The following is a 19,225-nucleotide window of genomic DNA, read 5'->3' on the forward strand; positions in this document are numbered from 1 at the left end:
TCATATTATAGACACATAAGCTTTTATAATCTTGTTGCCTATAGAAAAATTGATAAAGATGTTGTTATTTATGTAAAACTAGAGGACCCAACCTTTATTATTCAATTAGGATATTTTTTATTATTTCTTTATATCATTTATTTTACATTTTCATTATATCTTATGGATGAATAAAGACAATTTGTTCAATCTATAAGGTAGAAAATGATAATTTAGCTATTTCTAATGTGCCTATTTACATATTCCGTTTCCCGTCTTCTGTTTTATCAGTGAAAATCAGGAGAAGATGATCTATTTCCTTCTGTTGGACCGTAAGGAGAGATACCCCAGCCAAGAAGACCAGAACCTTCCTCCTCGCAATGATATCGGTAAGAAATGAGCATTCAGATCTCAGATCAGAGCAAATAAATCAGACAAGTACACTTACGGCCCTATTTTGCACCAAGCGCAATTGACTTTGTACATCGACGCATGTCATCATTCGAATTTTGCACCTGTGCAAAGCAGACTTTTCCCTCCACAGACGCAGCCCGGCAAACTAGGGACTGAACTTGCGGAGTAAAGGCGGTTCAGGAGGCGTGTTTTGGCGCAAACATTCCCTGGTGCTATTTTGCAGTTCCAGAAAAAAATTGCGCCACTGACCAGAAAAAAACTAGCGTTTGCACGTACATTCAGATGCTATTTTAAGCGCGCATGCTTGGCCATAATACAGAGTGTGAACAACGCCTGACGCGCACCGCTTCAAAAATGTAACTACACGTCGCGACGACGCGGACCGCAAGATCGGTGATTGGTCGGCTTGGTAGCATCGCATTTCCTCCTACGCTTTTCCGCACGTACCTTCTCACGCATTTCCATCACTGTCTATGATTTCCACACGTACCATCTCCTCCGACGTCTTCTCTCATTTCTGCCTTTCAGTTTTAGTAATTTCACTAAAGTGAACTGTTTTTCCACCTCAATAAGCTCCAACTCCAACATGATCAGCTCTCTTTCAGTCGATATTGCTTGTAGTACCCTAGCCGTGAGGAATCTAAACACAGTGGAACATTAAAACCCTCCGCCGCCAACTAGAGTTTCGGAGCAGTACTGCAGAGCAACCAAGGCCTGAACGCAGAAGTATAAATGCTCATAACGGCGTCGCCTACGTGCGTAGCCAACGCCGCGCACTACGGCGTACCCTCGACGCAGAAGTATAAATTGGCCTTTATACTTCTGCGTTCAGGTCTTGGTTGCCCTGCAGTACTGCTCCGAAACGCAAGTTGGCGGCGGAGGGTTTTAATGTTCCACTGTGTTTAGATTCCTCACGGCTAGGTTACTACAAGCAATATCGACTGAAAGAGAGCTGATCATGTTGGAGTAGGAGCTTATTGATGTGGAAAAACAGTTCACTTTAGTGAAATTACTAAAACTGAAAGGCAGAAATGAGAGAAGACGTCGGAGGAGATGGTACGTGTGGAAATCATAGACAGTGATGGAAATGCGTGAGAAGGTACGTGCGGAAAAGCGTAGGAGGAAATGTGATGCTACCAAGCCGACCAATCACCGATCTTGCGGTCCGCGTCGTCGCGACGTGTAGTTACATTTTTGAGGAGGTGCGCGTCAGGCGACGGCGAAGGGTACGCGGTATGGGACGCGTCTGTGCGTATGCTACGCCGTACCTACTGCGCGCACCCTACGCAGAAGTATAAATTGGCCTTTAGGCGCGAGTGATTTCAATGTTAAGTCAATGGAAAACGCGTTATGCGCGTAAAAAATTCCTCCGGCGCGAATAAGGTGTAGAGCGCGGCACGGTAGACGCGGATACGCCTCATTCGCGCGTCAAGTTCACGCGAATGGTGCGAATTGAGCGTCTGCCGCGTTAAGCGTGAATGATTTTGTTAAGGCCAATTTATACTTCTGCGTAGGGTGCGCGCAGTAGGTACGGCGTAGCATACGCACAGACGCGTCCCATTGCGCGTACCCTTCGCCGTCGCCTGACGCGCACCTCTTCAAAAATGTAACTACACATCGCGACGACGCGGACCGCAAGATCGGTGATTGGTCGGCTTGGTAGCATCGCATTTCCTCCTACGCTTTTCCGCACGTACCTTCTCACACATTTCCATCACTGTCTATGATTTCCACACGTACCATCTCCTCCGACGTCTTCTGTCATTTCTGCGTTTTAGTTTTAGTAATTTCACTAAAGTGAACTGTTTTTCCACCTCAATAAGCTCCAACTCCAACATGATCTACTCTCTTTCAATCGCTATTGCTTGTAGTGCCCTAGCCGTGAGGAATCTAAACACAGTGGAACATTAAAACCCTCCGCCGCCAACTAGAGTTTCGGAGCAGTACTGCAGAGCAACAAGACCTGAACGCAGAAGTATAAATGCTCACAACGGCGTCGCCTACGTGCGTAGCCAACGCCGCACATTACGGCGTACCCTCGACGCAGAAGTATAAATTGGCCTTTAGTGCTATTTGTGTATTCACGTGTTTGACGCGAATTCGCGTCTGCCGCCCGAGTTGAAAAAGCTAAACTTTGGCGTCAATTTGCGCCGTGCTAACCAATCAGGAGCCTAGCTGCTTGCTCATGTGGGGAAGTACCTGGATGCTTCAATAAATTATTTTGTAATTTGCACAACAAAGCAAATATTTTATCACTTAAAACTTTTCAATTTACCAGACACCTTCGTTTTTGTATTGAGTGTAATTTATTCCATACCTAGATTATATTAAATATTATTATGATGTAAAGACAACCAACACATATGTGCATAAGTTCGTGTCTGGACGTGAGAGAGAGAAAATCCCAGGACAGGTTAATAACTTTTGGAGGCTGGATCTATGTATCATCAAAACAAAAATAAATGACAGATTATGTGGATGAGGGTGACGGTGATCCTCGCTCCGATGCGGGACAACAGGTCATCAAACTGGGCACGGTGACTCTCTCGATGAATGCTCGATCAACATAAAAAAGATAAAAAATAAAAAAAAAATTGGGGATGATTACACAATCACAAGCACTGCTGAGAGCGGCTTTACCGCCCAAAAAATGAACACGAGTGTGTGTCTCGAGACCATATTTTAATGGTCTTGGTCTTGTCATGGACTCGGCCATTTGGACTCGGAATTGACTCGTACTCGAACATTTTTTCTTTTAGGACTTTTTTTTAGTCCACTCAAATTTAATTAAAAATATTTTTCATGATTATTAATGTATGTGAATAAAATATTTCTTTAAATTGATTGACACGCCCAGTGATTGGTGATTTCTAGTGTGCAACTGCGCATGACAAATTGTAATAAAATTACTTTTAACACCACCTACTATGTGGCCTTTTTACCCTAAACTGATCATATTTTTTAAACTCTAAGTAAATTCAGTAAAAAAAAAAAGGATTTCTCTAAGTAAATAAAAGTAAATTAGGTAATCAACCCTCACTGGTCTCGGTCTCGACTCGGACTCGACCGTCTCTGGTCTCGGACTCGACTCTCTATGGACTCGGTCTTGACTCGGACTCGACTCTGTCTGGTCTCGGTGTCGACTCAGACTCAAGTGAGGTGGTCTCGACTACAACACTGGTGTGTGTGTGTGTGTGTGTGTGTGTGTGTGTATGTGTGTGTGGCAGATCCACCACGGAAGCGCGTAGACTCACCCATGCTGAACAGACACGGGAAGCGGAGGCCGGAGAGGAAGTCGATGGAGGTGTTGAGCGTTACAGATGGAGGTTCACCTGTACCGGCACGGAGAGCCATCGACATGACACAGCACGGACAGAGGTGCAGGAAACACACACACACACACACACTTCTATTATACTTTACATCCATCCTTCTCTAGAGATGCTACTTTACGTCTACGGAAAACATCTATTTGTGTTCAAAAACTAAGGGATGAGTCGAAATAATGCTTTTGTTACATTTACAACATAATGTAACATAAAACATGAATGTAAGTAACTGATAAGAAAAAAACTCTATAAACATCAATTGTGAGGCATCACACTGAGAATTCTGGGAAAGTCAATTTACATTTTATTTTTCACTGTAAATTGTAATATGCTCTTTTTCATCTTTCCAAAATTGAACAGTCCTGTTAGATGTCACTGTTTAAGGGATAGTTCTCCCTAAAATGAAAACTAAGACTGGTGTTGTTCTAATGCCGTGTGCCCTTCTTTCTTTTTCAGGCCGCAAGTTTATTTATATAGCACATAAAAAAATTCAAACTCAATTCAAAATGCTATAAAAATGATTTTAAAATAGAATCATAAAATAATTACAACAAGTGCATAAGCAATAAGAGTGACACTAAAAGTAAAGAACAAGACATTTATTTAAAATGTATTTAAAGAGTAATAAAAAGAATGAAAACTGGACACATAGATAAGAGTGCAGTCAGCTGGATGTGGCACAGTGCTCTGAAATTATGAAAATACACGTTTTGAATGTGGATTTGGGTCCGAATTAAAAAATATCCGGCTCGTGCTCGTCCATATATATATATATAAAGGCAGTGATAGAGACCAGCATAACACAGAACAACACCAGGGCGAGTAAATTATGACGGTTTTAATTTTAGGGGGAACAACCCCTAACCAGTTAACAGTTGCTATTGTTTTTTTTTTTGTTTTGTTTTTTTTTACAGTAGCATTTGTTAGTCTTTTCACTGTCTTTTGCTGTACATTTTTTGTCAGTAAAGCTTTAAGTTAACCAGTACATTCATTTAAATAGATATTTTCCAATAAATAAATTAATTAATTTTATATATATATATATATATATATATATATATATATTAGGGCTGTCAAAAGATTAATCGCGATTAATCGCATCCAAAATAAAAGTTTGTGTTTACATAATATATGTGGGTGCACTGTGTCTAATTATTTTCTATATATAAACACACACACATGCTTGTATAAGAAATATACAATTATATATTTAAGAAATATTTTCATGTATATACTGTATATAGATTTTTATATAATTTATATTATATATAAATATCAATATTTTACAGTATATATAAAATATATTTTTTCTTAAATATACTTACATGTGTGTGTATTTATATATATATACAAAATAATTATACACAGTGCACCCACATGTTATTATGCAAGCCCAAATTTTTATTTTGGATGCGATATATCGCGATTAATCGTTTGACAGCCCTAATATATATATATATATATATATATTAAGACTAACAAATGATACTGTAAAAAAAACACAACAACTGTTAACTGGTTAAAGGGTTATATTATTTTGCGCTAAAATTAAGGTTCGCCCTGGTGTTGTTCTGATGCGGTATGCTGGTCTCTATCACTGCCGTTATATGGACAAGCCCAAGCTGGATATTTTTTTTAATTCGGACCCAAATCCAGATTATATAAATATATAAAGCCTGTACTGTCCCATTAAGTCTTAACTGGAGTCTGTGAGCAAGACTACAGCTTTATTTCCACCTATCCTAAATTTTACGAATAATTCAGTGTTTGCCGCTTCGGGGTTTCTTGTGCCTTACTCAATACTCAAAACAAAACATCAAAATAGAGAGAAATCTGTTTTTGTGTGTGGTTTTGTTGCACATTTGATGACGCACTGAGTGCAGGCTGTGTTTTCCAGGGAGATTCTCAACTAATTCCCACTTCAGGAATTTTTCATGACCCCTCTGGCTATTTGTCATTGCGTTCGCTTTGAGAAACGCCACTGTGAGGCAAATAGTGTCAGAGGTTTGAGAAACGATTCCTTTCATTCACATTCATCCCGGATTTCACTCCTTTTTTTCTCTACTCTACCTTTTTAAACTCCATTTTTCCTGTGACGCTTCAAATTTTAGGCTTGGAAAATCATTCCAAAAAGCTAAAACCGAATGAGAAAAATAACTTTCCGTAACCAACGCCATTGAAAAAAAAAAAAAAAAGTGAATACCTTTTTTTCTGTTATTCATAGCCGGTTAGTTCAGTTCTTTGTTGTTTTGTTCAGAGACTCACTGTTGCTCACTTTGTCTCCCGCTGCAGTAAGAACGTGTTCAGTAAAAGCTTGGATATCTCGGATGCCAAACGCAAACCCCAGAGCAAAGAGGAAAGGTACCAGCTGACCCTCTTACCTTCAGATAGTTCACAGAGCTTTAGTCATCAAAGATGCAGAGAGGCTTTTCATGCTTTCCTACAAGAGCCTTTTACTGACCCTGCGCTGCATTAGAGCCTGCATAGAGTCTAGAGTCATCATAATATGCTCAAAGAATGATTGTGTAAAAACGATTTCGACACTGTAGGGTTGGTTAGTGTTATGATCTGCGAGTTTGGAGTTTGACTTTGAATGACAATTAGCATACTTCTACTAAATATAGGGCTGTCAAACGATTAATCACATCCAAAATAAAAGTTTGTGTTTACATAATATATGTGGGTGCACTGTGTATAATTATATATATATATATATATATATATATATATATATATACGTATATATAAAAAACACACACATGCATGTATATTCAAGAAAAAAAAAACATTTTATATAAAATATTTATATTTATATATAATATAAATTATATATAAATCTGTATACAGTATATATATTAAAATATTTCTTAAATATATACAAGCATGTGTGTGTGTATATATATATATATATATATATATATATATATAATTATACACAGTGCACCCACATATATTATGTAAACACAAACTTTTATTTTGGATGCGATTAATCACGATTAATCGTTTGACTGCCATTACTAAATATATAAAAAAGAGTAATGTGTTGTGATGGTACATTTTATTTATTTATTTATTTATTTATTTTGCGTGAAGTGAGGCAATTCTTCTGTATTAGGACAAACTTTGTTGCTATAAACGTAAGGATCAAATTTGTTTCCCTATATTTTTCACTTTACGTATAAACAACTGAAAAAAGTGGAGAAAAAACTTCCAAAAATATTTTGATTTAATATATCATATAGTGCTGCAAGTTTATTTGATAGATTTTTTGATATTTTAACTGTAAAGCAATTATACAAAATCAGATAATTGTTTTGCATTTATCAGATGTTATGCTATGCTATATAAAATAGCTTTTATGATCTTACACAGTGTTATTTTAGTATTGTTTGGATACTAATATTTTGAATTAGCTCTCATTTTCTCAATTTCATGTGTTTTTGTTAATGTTTGTAAAACATTGTTTGTCAAATTTATCAATTTGTTTCAATTTCTTTCTATTTCTATTTAACTTTAATTAATTTTAACTGTTTTAATAATTTTAGTTATTTTCGAATCTTGTTTTAATGTATTTAATTAATTACTCATCTACTGTAAAAAAATATTTTCATGATTTGTAATCACAACGGTTTTTCTTTGGTCAAATCAACTTAAAGGTGGAATACCTAAGATTTTTGCATTAAAATATCCCAAAATCACAAGGCCAGTGTTATATATTTAGTAAAGATGATAACTCACAATATTCCAAATGTTTCAAACAATGTTTAAATCGCGAGAAAATTGAGATTTTAACCAAGGAAACGGGGCGTGTGAGCAGGGGTGAGCTGGGAGTCGCCAGTCTATCGCGTCATATCCGCTTACCTCGGTTTCCGCTCGCACTACGTGTAGTCCTGGACAAATGCGGTAGTTGTAGTTGTGGGTTAGCGTCTATCAAGCAACAAACGTCAGCTTGTTACGCGCATTTGCTATGGAATGGAGCACAATTATTCTTTTCATTTATTCTCGGAATGTGAACTGTTGGCTGTAAAGGGGGTCGCACACCGGACGAGATGCAACGCGCCACGAGAAGCAAAGCAACACGGTCCTGAGGCGTTGCTGGGTGCCGCGGACAGACGCCGAATGGCGCCGCCGGTATGTGTACACTTATAGATAGTAATGTGTTCGAATAATTTTGTGGTGCGACGCGGCGCTGCAGCTTCTCGTCCGGTGTGCGACCCCCTTAACGTTAATTTTGTGAAACTGTAGCTGTGGTTGAATACTTACACGACATGAAAAGATGTGTCAAATGTACATTAAATTGATTTTTTATTTTTATAAAGTTACCAAGGAGGACCAGCCACGTCAACTCCTTGCAAGAGACCTGCCCCTTCAAACCCTCTCCACCATAGCTTCGTCCAGTGACTCGTACAGTAACTAATTTACTTTTAAACCTGACTTTTCTTGCGGTTATTTCAGTTTAATGAAAAACAAGCATGTCATTAAACGCAACGTTTATAGAAATCTAACTTTACCTCATCCATGACATTCCCGTCTGACTGATTTATCCACGGTGGAGTTGAAAACAACAGTTCCCATCATTCCGCGTTCCTCCACGTCGTCATCAAGCAAAGCCGTTGTTGTTGTTTTGAATGTAGCGCCCTCTAGCGGCATCTAAATCTTAGGTATTGCAGCTTTAAATCATGCATGTAGTTCATATAACATAATATTTTGAGTTTCTGGTGATTAAATCAATCTACTTCATTGTATTAACTCAATTTTTCCATTTCAATGAACTTAAAATTTTAAGGCAACCAGGTTACTTCGTTTTTTAAGTTAAACCAACAATATTTTTTTACAGTGATTTAGCTTTATATCATTTTCTAAAACACACACACACACACACATTTATAAATATGTGTGTGTTCTGGAAACTGAAATAAAGCTGAATTCAAATAAATTAATAACATTTTATTATTTTCTATTTTTGTAGCATGTTATACAATGTTAAAGGCTAGCAACTGCTTAGCATTTCCCTTATAAATGAACTCAAATCCATTTAAATTGTAAATGGGGCAGAAATCATTTTTATTTATGACATACACTATGCAGATTGAAACTCCGTCAAGGTCCTTCCGGGAATTGTCACAAATTTCACACAATTTCACATAATGTATATCATGAAATGAAGTAGCTTAGTCTATATATATATATATATATATATATATATATATATATATATAGTTCATATATCCAATGTATTGGCATCTATCTTGAACCATCATCCCGCAGCCAGACCAAAAATGAATTACTATTTATTTTAGCCTCCACTATCTTTTCTTCACAAGCATTATTAGCCATAAACTTTGAACCCTCACCTTCCACTGTATAATAACAAAGTAGGTCTCGTTCCTCCAATTCATTTCAAAACCCAATTTCATTAAACTCTTTTCATTCCCACTCAAATGGCCAGAGGGGATTGAAATGGGGAATTGACAGGAGATGACCCGAGATGCGCCACCTGAGGATTTCACAATGATTGTGTTTCAGCCGCATACCTAAAGAAAGAGGAGACTAGCTCTGTTCTGCTGCGGACTGCATCCACACCCAATACTCCTTATTTAAAATAATGATAAAAATAATAATGGGAAATAGTACAAACTGTGCAACAATCAAATTTCAATAGGGATTATGCTGGATTTGTCCCATGACCTCATTACACCCCTTCAATTCCAGTGGCATCAGGATTCTAACGTAAAATGAAAACTGTTATTTTGCATTTTTCACTTCTCAGTTGAAGTCGAGATAAAAATGGTGAATTCTGATTCATTCCTCAAGCTTGAGATGTTCAGGGGAAGGGGTTTTAAAATGACAAAAAAAAAAAAACCTCTCTGTATCTTTACTTCTACAAACCCAATTCCATAAAAGTTGGGACACTGTACAAATTGTGAATCTACAACATAGATGACATATCAAATGTTTAAACTGAGAAAATGCATAATTTTAAGGGAAAAATAAGTTGATTTTAAATTTCATGGCATCAACACATCTCCAAAAAGTTGGGACAAGGCCATTTTTACCACTGTGTGGCATCCCCTCTTCTTTTAATAACAGTCTGCAAACGTCTGGGGACTGAGGAGACAAGTTGCTCAAGTTTAGGAATAGGAATGTTGTCCCATTCTTGTCTAATAAAGGCTTCTAGCTGCTCAACTGTCTTAGGTCTTCTTTGTTGCATCTTCCTCTTTATGATGCGCCAAATGTTTTCTATGGGTGAAAGATCTGGACTGCAGGCTGGCCATTTCAGTACCCGGATCCTTCTTCTACGCAGCCATGATGTTGTAATTGATGCAGTATGTGGTTTGGCATTGTCTTGTTGGAAAATACAAGGTCTTCCCTGAAAGAGACGATGTCTGGATGGGAGCATATGTTGTTCTAGAACTTGGATATAACGTTCAGCATTGATGGTGCCTTTCCAGATGTGTAAGCTGCCCATGCCACACGCACTCATGCAACCCCATACCATCAGAGATGCAGGCTTCTGAACTGAGCGCTGATAACAACTTGGGTTGTCCTTGTCCTCTTTAGTCCGGATGACATGGCGTCCCAGTTTTCCAAAAAGAACTTCAAATTTTGATTCGTCTGACCACAGAACAGTTTTCCACTTTGCTAGAGTCCACTTTAAATGAGCCTTGGCCCAGAGAAAACGCCTGCGCTTCTGGTTCCCGTTTAGATATGGCTTCTTTTTTGACCTATAGAGCTTTAGCCGGCAACGGTGAATGGCACGGTGGATTGTGTTCACTGACAATGTTTTCTGGAAGTATTCTTGAGCCCATGTTGCGATTTCCATTACAGTAGCATTCCTGTGTGTGATGCAGTGCCGTCTAAGGGCCCGAAGATCACGGGCATTCAGTATGGTTTTCCGGCCTTGACCCTTATGCACAGAGATTGTTCCAGATTCTCTGAATCTTTGGATGATATTATGCACTGTAGATGATGATAACTTCAAACTCTTTGCAATTTTTCTCTGAGAAACTCCTTTCTGATATTGCTCCACTATTTTTTGCCTCAGCATTGGGGGAATTGGTGATCCTCTGCCCATCTTGACTTCTGAGTGACACTGCCACTCTGAGAGGCTCTTTTTATACCCAATCATGTTGCCAATTGACCTAATAAGTTGCAAATTGGTCCTCCAGCTGTTCCTCATGTACATTTAACTTTTCTGGCCTCTTATTGCTACCTGTCCCAACTTTTTTGGAATTTGTAGCTCTCATGAAATCCAAAAGGAGCCAATATTTGGCATGGCAATTCAAAATGTCTCACTTTCAACATTTGATATGTCATCTATGTTGTATTCTAAATATAATATTGAAATGTGAAACTTCCACATCATTGCATTCTGTTTTTATTCACAATTTGTACAGTGTCCCAACTTTTATGGAATTGGGTTTGCATTTGGACTTGACAATTTACGAACCGACAATGAAGGTTCGATTAAAACAAACTAGTGTGATTGTTCTTTTAGTGTGCGCACCAAATAAGCGAACTCAGAACCCTGTAAAGGAACTCGAACCATTCGACTGAAATACAACATGGACCAAAGACATCTAAACACAATAAAACAGGAAGTGATGTCACAAGGTGCGACTCTAAAAAGGAAAGCGAACCTGGTTCCTGTTGTCATAGTCTCGATGTTGCCCATTACAGTTCGATTGAAGCGTCAGAAACGCCTTCTCCTTGTAACAGATCATCGTTTGTGTGACGGAGGAATTCCTGGTTTGGTCTTAAAAAAATGAGAGTGTGAACACTGGGTGAACAAGGACTAAATGTGTCATTTTCATCGTTGCTCTAGAAACACTACAAGTGTGAACACAGAGTAAATCAAGCATACACTCTTAAAAAAGGGTTCTGTATGAAGCATGGGTTCTTTACTCAACTCCAAAGAACCTTTTATGCTAAAAAAGGTGGTAACACTTTACAATAAGGTTCATTAGTTAACATTAGTTAATGTATTTACTAACATGCACTAACCATGAGCAATACATTTGTTACTGCATTTGTTCATCTTTGTTAATGTTAGTTCATGAAAATACAGCTGTTCATTGTTTGTTCACCCAGGTGAAAAAGACGTACAATTAAGTGTATTAAAAATGTACTTAAATATGTTTGTAATACAATACAAATATAATGTAATGCATTTTTAATACACTTAATTGTACGTCTTTTTCACCTGGGCATGTTAGTTCACGGTGCATTAACTAATGTTAACAAGATTTTAATCAAGTATTAGTAAATGTTGAAAATAACATTAACAAAGATTAACAAATGCTGTATATGTGCTATTCATTATTAGTTCATATTAACTAATGTAGTTAACTAATGTTAACTAACGAACCTTATTGTAAAGTGTTACCAAAAATGTTCTAGACAAGAAAGAACCCTTTTAGCACAAAGGTTCTTTATAGGCTATTATTCATTCATATATTACATTATTCCACAACATTTTGTAGTTGTAATTAAATTATTTTTTATTAAACTGTTGTAGAAACTTAATATCACATTTTAATCATGCTGATTTTGGAGGAGAAAAACTAAAATGGCACTCTTCGTGTGATATTGATTAAAGGTGCATTTGAGCTTATAAAACTTAAACTTTTTTTGTTTTTTGTTTTTAAATGAGTGATCGTTTCGCTTGATAAGACCCTTATTCATCTTCTGGAATCGTTCAAAGCCCTTTGAACAGTTTGCAGTTTGCACTGAAACTGTCTTTTGGACCTTGAACCATTTGGTTCCCATTGAAGTCCATTATATGGAGAAAACCCTGGAATGTTTTCATCAAAAACCTTAATTTCTTTTTGACTGAAGAAAGAATTACATGGACATCTTGGATGACATGGGGGTGAGTAAATTATCAGCAAAAGTTTTTTTGAAACTTTGAACTACTCCTTTAACTACATAAATGATATAAATATATGCATTTTAACCCCCATATCTTGAATTTTGAGATCATTCACATCCATTCATAAATACATTTTAGGGTCTTGATGTTTGTCAATAATATGAAATATTTAATCCGGAAAGGACAAAACAAATGATAATGAATGAACCCAAAAGGTTCCATATAGAACCTTTTTCCTGGTTACAAAGAAGAACACTAAAGGGTTTCTTATTATTGAACCCTTAAAAAGGGTTCTGTATAGAACCTTTCAGGGGTACCAAATACGTAGCAGAACCTTTTAAGGTTCTATATAGAACCTTTTCTTCTAAGAGTGCATATTTAGATCCAGTTTTAGGGCTATGATTATAGATGGCGTTACATTACATTAGTTATAGATAACTCATCTTTAGTGTAGATCTTCTGAGTCGTTTTGACATTTTAATTTTTTTTCCAACTTTCTCTATAATATGGAAGCTTGATTCTGCCATGGAATAAAAAATAATAAAGGTAATTGTGATTTTTTTTTTTTTTTTTTAAATGTACAATGTTGACATTTTTGAGTTTATCACTCACAATTTCAAGTTTATATCTCACAATTTTCTGAGAAAATAAGTCAGAATTGCGAGAAAAAGGTCAGAATTGCGAAATATGAATTTGCAATGCGAGAAAGTCAGAGTTTATATCCCACAATTCTGGCTTTATAATTCGCATTTGCAATGTGTACATTTTTTTCCCCCACAATTTTCTTTCTTTTTTTTCCATGGCAAAACAAGCTTCTAAAGTATAATATTGTACTACCTCCTAAAACAGTGCATTTTAAACTAGAAGTGCAACAGAAACAGACTTTCTGTTGCATCATTTGTGTTTTTGTGCTGTTTATTGAATTTAAAAGGCATGAGATCAGTGGAAGTCAAAAAAAAAAGATAGACTTTGAACTGTTATTTTTAAAAGCTGGATCTTTTTGGTGAAGCATATGGGAAGGAGTGAATTTTTTTTAAATGGAAATTCATGAGAAAGAGATGTGAGTTTTGATGTGGTTGATTCTTCAGTTAAAAATCATGTCATGTTAACAGTCAGTTAATATCCCAATCTATTTGAGCAAATTGGATTAATATAAACAAACTGCTTCCAAAAATGATTGGCTGATTCTTTTAAATAATCATTTAGTTGTGTTCCAGGAGCTCGTTTTATGTCTTTTAGTGATGATTTTTCTGCAAACAAAGATTTTAATGCTCTGACTGCCAGGCGATTAGTCACCACATAATGTCTAAATATAGGTTTCGCATTTTATTCGTTTCATACGCTGTTCTGCGTTGCGTATACCAATACGTCACGTGCTGGATGCCTCCACTCACCCCTTTATAACTCTAGATTAGAATAACTATCTTTAGCAGCAGCAGGATTCATCGCCATCTCTTCATCTAAACACCCACACATGAGAGAGATGCCACTCAGAGGGTTTCAGCCTAGACTAATGTTTTACATATAAACACCTATTATATCATTTGAGTATAAAAGGGATCATTCACTCAAAAATAACATTTTGTTTATGGTGATCTTTTCCTCTAAAGGGGCCATGACATGTATTTTTAATTATTATTATTTTGTATTTTCTTTAAGGTTCACTTGTAATGCTAATAAAGAAAAAAAAACTATTATTTTCATAGATAATATGAAAATAACCCTGTCTAGAATTATGTTTTTAAAGAGCGGCTCCTTCAAAGGAGTAGTTCACTTCAGAATTTACATTTTCTGATCATTTCCTCTCCCCCACGTCATCCAAGATGTCCATGTCTTTCTTTCTTCAGTCGAAAAGAAATTAAGGTTTTTGAGCAAATTCCAGGATTTTTCTCCATATAGTGGACTTCAACGGTTTGAAGGTCCAAATTGCAGTTTCAGTGCAGCTTCATAGGCTCTACATGATCCCAGCCGAGGAATAAGGGTCTTATCTACCCCTACCTAAAAAAAAAAAAATGCATATGCTTTTTAATCACAAAAGCTCGTCTTGCACTAGATCTGCGATGCACGACACATTACAAAATCACGTTGAAAGGTCAAGCGTGACGTAGGCTTAAGTTCAGATCTAGTTTTTCCTTTTTCCAAAGCGCTACGGCGGATAAGCTCCGGTTGGTTCTTGTCACGTGACCTACTGTGCGTTTAAGGTGCGCATTCTGAAAAGGTGCGCATTCTAAGGTGCGCATTCTGAAAAGTTGAGATGTTTTTATCTCGATGCGGCGCAGACACGCTTAGAAAAAACGACCGCGTCGTTTTCATTATGAGCGCGCATACCGCGCACCTACATTTGAACTTGAGCGCGCAAAATACGCGATATGTGAACAGGTCCTAAGTCAATCGCCATTTACCCCCAAAAAAAGAGAGGGTAAAACAACGGATTTTAGCTAACATCAGGTTACCGCCGTTACCGACCTTTACAACGTGATTATGTAATGCGTGAAGTCGTGGACGCGCAAGACGAGCATTTGTGGTAAAAATATATATAAATGTTTCGATTTTTTTAGAAAATGGCCGATGGTTTCTCTAGATAAGACCCTTTTTCCTAGCCTGGGAAAGCCCATACAACTTCCGTCAAATTTAGATTTGCTCTGAAAGTTAGTCTGGAGCTCATTCAAGCCCATTTCCAATCCGTCGAAATGGCGGCACCAATCAGAAACGTTTGGGCGGGGTTTACACGATGACGACAGCGCTGGGATTTTGAAGCAGATTTTGTAGCCTACATTACAAAGATGGATGCTGCCGTCGAACATCACTCGTTCGAATCAGCTATCGCGTCTGTTTTAAGCGATTTGAACGTTTCCTTTTTGTTAAAGGGTTAGTTCACCCAAAAATGAAAATTCTGTCAGTATTTACTCACCCTCATGTTGTTTCAACCCCGTAAGACCTTCGTTCATCTTCGGAACACAAATTAAGATATTTAAGATATTAAGATCGCTCCTGCATACAGTCCATAGGCTTCTTGAGGGACTGGCTCTTGCTGTCCCCGAAAAGTCATTAAAGACATCGTTAAAATAGTCCAAGTGACTACAGGGGCTCAATCTTAAGTTTATCAAACGACGAGAACACTTTTGTGCGCAAAAAAACAAAAAAAATAACGACTTTATTTCAACTATTCACTTCCTTCTCCATGAGCCTGTAAGTCGGTTAACGTAGTGTGATTGCGTAGAGCTACGTCACACGTAGGCTCACTATTGGCCGACGCTGGTCATGTGTGTGTGATGCGTGTGACGTACAATAACAGAAGCTTACGCTATTAAACTAGTAACCTGACTCACACAGAGGGAGAAATAAACGAATAGTTGAAATAAAGTCGTTATTTTTGTTGTTTTTTTGCGCACAAAAGTGTTCTCGTCGTTTGATAAACTTAAGATTGAGCCCCTGTAGTCACTTGGACTATTTTAACGATTTCTTTAATGACTTTTCGAGGACAGCAAGAGCCAGTCCCTCAAGAAGCGTATGGACTGTATGCAGGAGCGATCTTAATATCTTAAATATCTTAATTCGTGTTCCGAAGATGAACGAAGGTCTTACGGGGTTGGAACAACATGAGGGTGAGTAAATACTGACAGAATTTTCATTTTTGGGTGAACTAACCCTTTAAAAACTGAGCAAAGAACAACACTCTGAGATGTTTCTCCGCCGCTCTGCATATGGCAACTCCTTCATCGCTCTGATTGGTTTTAGGTCTATCCGTGACGTCCATTGGTGACGCCCCTTTGGAAATGATTTGTCTATGATGCTTTGCCAGACCATAACTCGGTTACAACTGAAAATGGTCTGGTTTTAACCAGGCTACATTAATTTCTTTTCGACTTAAGAAAGAAAGACATGCATATCTTGGATGACGTGGGGGAGAGTAAACTATCAGGAAATTTTAATTCCGAAGTGAACCACTCCTTTAAAGCTTGTCATTAAACGCCCACTGTTCTGCTAATGTCATTGCATAGGAAACAGTATCAGCCGACTCGCTATTGCTCGCGACTAAGTGTTTTGAAAACATTTTTAACTTCTGTTTGCTGCAATTCGCAACCTCACCACTAGAAATTGCTAAAATGTACACACTGCACCTTTAAGCTATGAAACTTGCAGGATGTTTCAAAACAAATGTCAAAAGATCCAAGCAAATCTTCTTGACCCTTTATCTTGGTCTTTCTTCAGACTCTTGCTGACACATTTGCATGTGTTGTTCTTAGTGAAGCTTCCCCTCTTTTTTGGGACATAGGGGCTCAGATTAAGGCCGCTGTCCGCCTCAGTGCTTTAGGGTTGAGGACGCTGTTTTCATCCCAAACAGACCTGACATCTGACCTGGATTTCAGATCCAGAGAGACAGCAGGACAGAGATCAAGATTCAAAGTGGCAAAAGTGATTAGAATGTGGAGAGAATGACCAGATGAATGTTGGTGGAGAAGTCTGAGAACACTTTGAAAATGTATTTTGTTCATTTAAAGCTGAAAATAAAAGGATATTACCATTTTGAACAGTTACAGCACATAATGACACAGCAACGCTTGAAGATATAATTGCGTTTTATTTAAAAAACAATCCTAAATATACAATTATTTGGACTATATATGCATAAAAAAATACATCATAAGCCACGAAACCGGATTGAATAACAATAACTAGGTGGATTTTATCTGGGACAAAAATATATTTAATACACATTATATGTTCAAAAGATTTGTGTCAGTGAGAATTTTTTTAATGCTTTTGAAAGAAGTCTCTTCTGCTCATCAAGACTGCATTTATTTAATCAAAACACAGTGAAAACAGTAACACCGTGAACAAGTATTACAATTTAAAATAGCTTTTTTCAATTTAAATAGAATGTATTCTTGTGATTAAAGATGGATTTACTCCATTCTTCAGTATCACGTGATTCATGAATGTTTTAGGAAAAAGGTATGGTAAACTTTTAGACTTATAAAACTTAAATTGCTTAGTATCTGTGAATGAGGTAAATGTTCCCCGTTTATAATAGATTGTGTACATCAGTACTGTTCTCACTTCCTGTCCCTCCTCACCATGTGTGTTTTCTGGTGTGTGTCCACACAGGTCTCGGTCCATCAGCGGGGCGTCCTCTGGTCTCTCCACCAGTCCTCTCAGCAGCCCACGGGTGAGTAAGCTCCGCCCCCAGCACACCTGCTCCTGTCTGTCCACCAATCAGCACGCAGCTGCTCAATCACCTTCATGGCAACCATCACACACGTTACACTGCACAAACTACACGACTGTGAGTGGTGGAGTTGTCTTGATAAAAAAAAGAATTTGGATTATTTTGTTGGCTGTGACATTTTAAATTTGGACTATACATATGCAGATGATAGTAATAAGCAAAGTGCTCTTGACTCAAACTCTTTAGGATCTTAGTAGGTGAGTGTTTTGGTGACAATTCATTGGGAAGTATTTGTTTTAAGCCCTAATGACTGCCCTAACTGGTCGTAAGGTGTAGGATGCCTGGAAATAGCATTTTGGCCTCTAGCAAGCAAAGTAAACAAGAATGGGAAGAACGCAAGAGTGAGTCGTAGAAGAAATCAGTTTTTGTTTCATGGAGATATATCCTTTCATCCTATCTGCTGGAAATCCAGCTCAGGGAAAGCTGTAGAAAATCCCACTCCTCTGATTAGCACAGAAGCTCTTGGCTAAACTTTTCCAGTTGACTTGTTTAAGACAGCTCACAGATTACAGAGGCCTTGCACTAAAGCTCAGCAACGTATAGAACAGTTTCCAAGTGGAAATTGATTTAGAAGTTTACTCTAAATCTGTATGTCACATGAAATGTGTGGATTTTAAAGACATTATTTTCATGTTTGACATGAATTAGGTTAATGCACTGCTTTTGAATTAGTTTGCTTTGATTACTTTGCTGGATTCCAACTGTGAAGAGGCAAAAGTGCTTAAAATATTCCATTTCAATGTGTTTTGAGATTTGAGAAGTTCTGAATGTGGACGCAGTCCGGCCTTGCATTTTCTCTGACGTTAGTTTGTTAGCAGATTATTCTGAGTTCAAATTCATATTGGTCAATGACATGACTCCTCTTTGTCCTATATATTAATTTATTTAAAAATACATTGAAATGCAATTCATAAATTCAGTTACTTAAATACACCACTACTATGATTTTTTTGGACAAAGTCAAAAATGGCAGGATGATACAACAAGTCCTTTTCTTTATCATGGATAGGGCTGGGTATCGATTCACATTTCAGTTTCGATTCGATTTCGATTCACAAGCTCTCAGTTCGATTCGATTTCGATTCTCGATTCAATTTTCGATTTCGATTCTCGATTCCTGATTTGATTCTCGATTCGACTATAATGAAGATGTAATACAAATCCTATATTTATAAAAAAGAACAGTGGACATAAGTTTACTAGTGGTTAATTAATACAAAGAAATTAAGAGCCATAAACCTGTATATAAAACTCTTTTTATTTTAGGTACACTAAATGCATACAAAGAATAAACAGGATTTTGATGCAATGTGCAAAAAAAGTCAGAACAGTCGCACAGCTTGATCAAACAGTATCATGTTATTTTATGTTTAAGATAGATATAGATAAATAAATATATAA

At 37.2% G+C, this 19,225-nt stretch overlaps 1 protein-coding gene across 5 annotated transcripts in view; it reads left to right on the top strand.

Moving 5' to 3' along the window:
* brsk2a (BR serine/threonine kinase 2a) overlaps positions 1 to 19,225 on the top strand; it is a 321,319-nt gene that overhangs the window by 277,783 nt on the left and 24,311 nt on the right. For 3 of the 5 annotated variants that reach the window (XM_039663149.2, XM_039663145.2, XM_039663146.2), the window contains exons 11-14: positions 271 to 368; positions 3,621 to 3,771; positions 6,015 to 6,083; positions 17,704 to 17,764. In XM_039663149.2, the coding sequence (XP_039519083.1) occupies positions 271 to 368; positions 3,621 to 3,771; positions 6,015 to 6,083; positions 17,704 to 17,764 (379 nt within the window). The remainder of the gene's footprint in view (positions 1 to 270; positions 369 to 3,620; positions 3,772 to 6,014; positions 6,084 to 17,703; positions 17,765 to 19,225) is intronic. The other 2 variants (XM_089127803.1, XM_039663147.2) reach the window with 1 other exon arrangement.

The sequence above is a fragment of the Pimephales promelas genome, chromosome 25, assembly GCF_988280905.1.
Source record: "Pimephales promelas chromosome 25, fPimPro1.hap1.1, whole genome shotgun sequence".
NCBI lineage: Eukaryota > Metazoa > Chordata > Actinopteri > Cypriniformes > Leuciscidae > Pimephales > Pimephales promelas.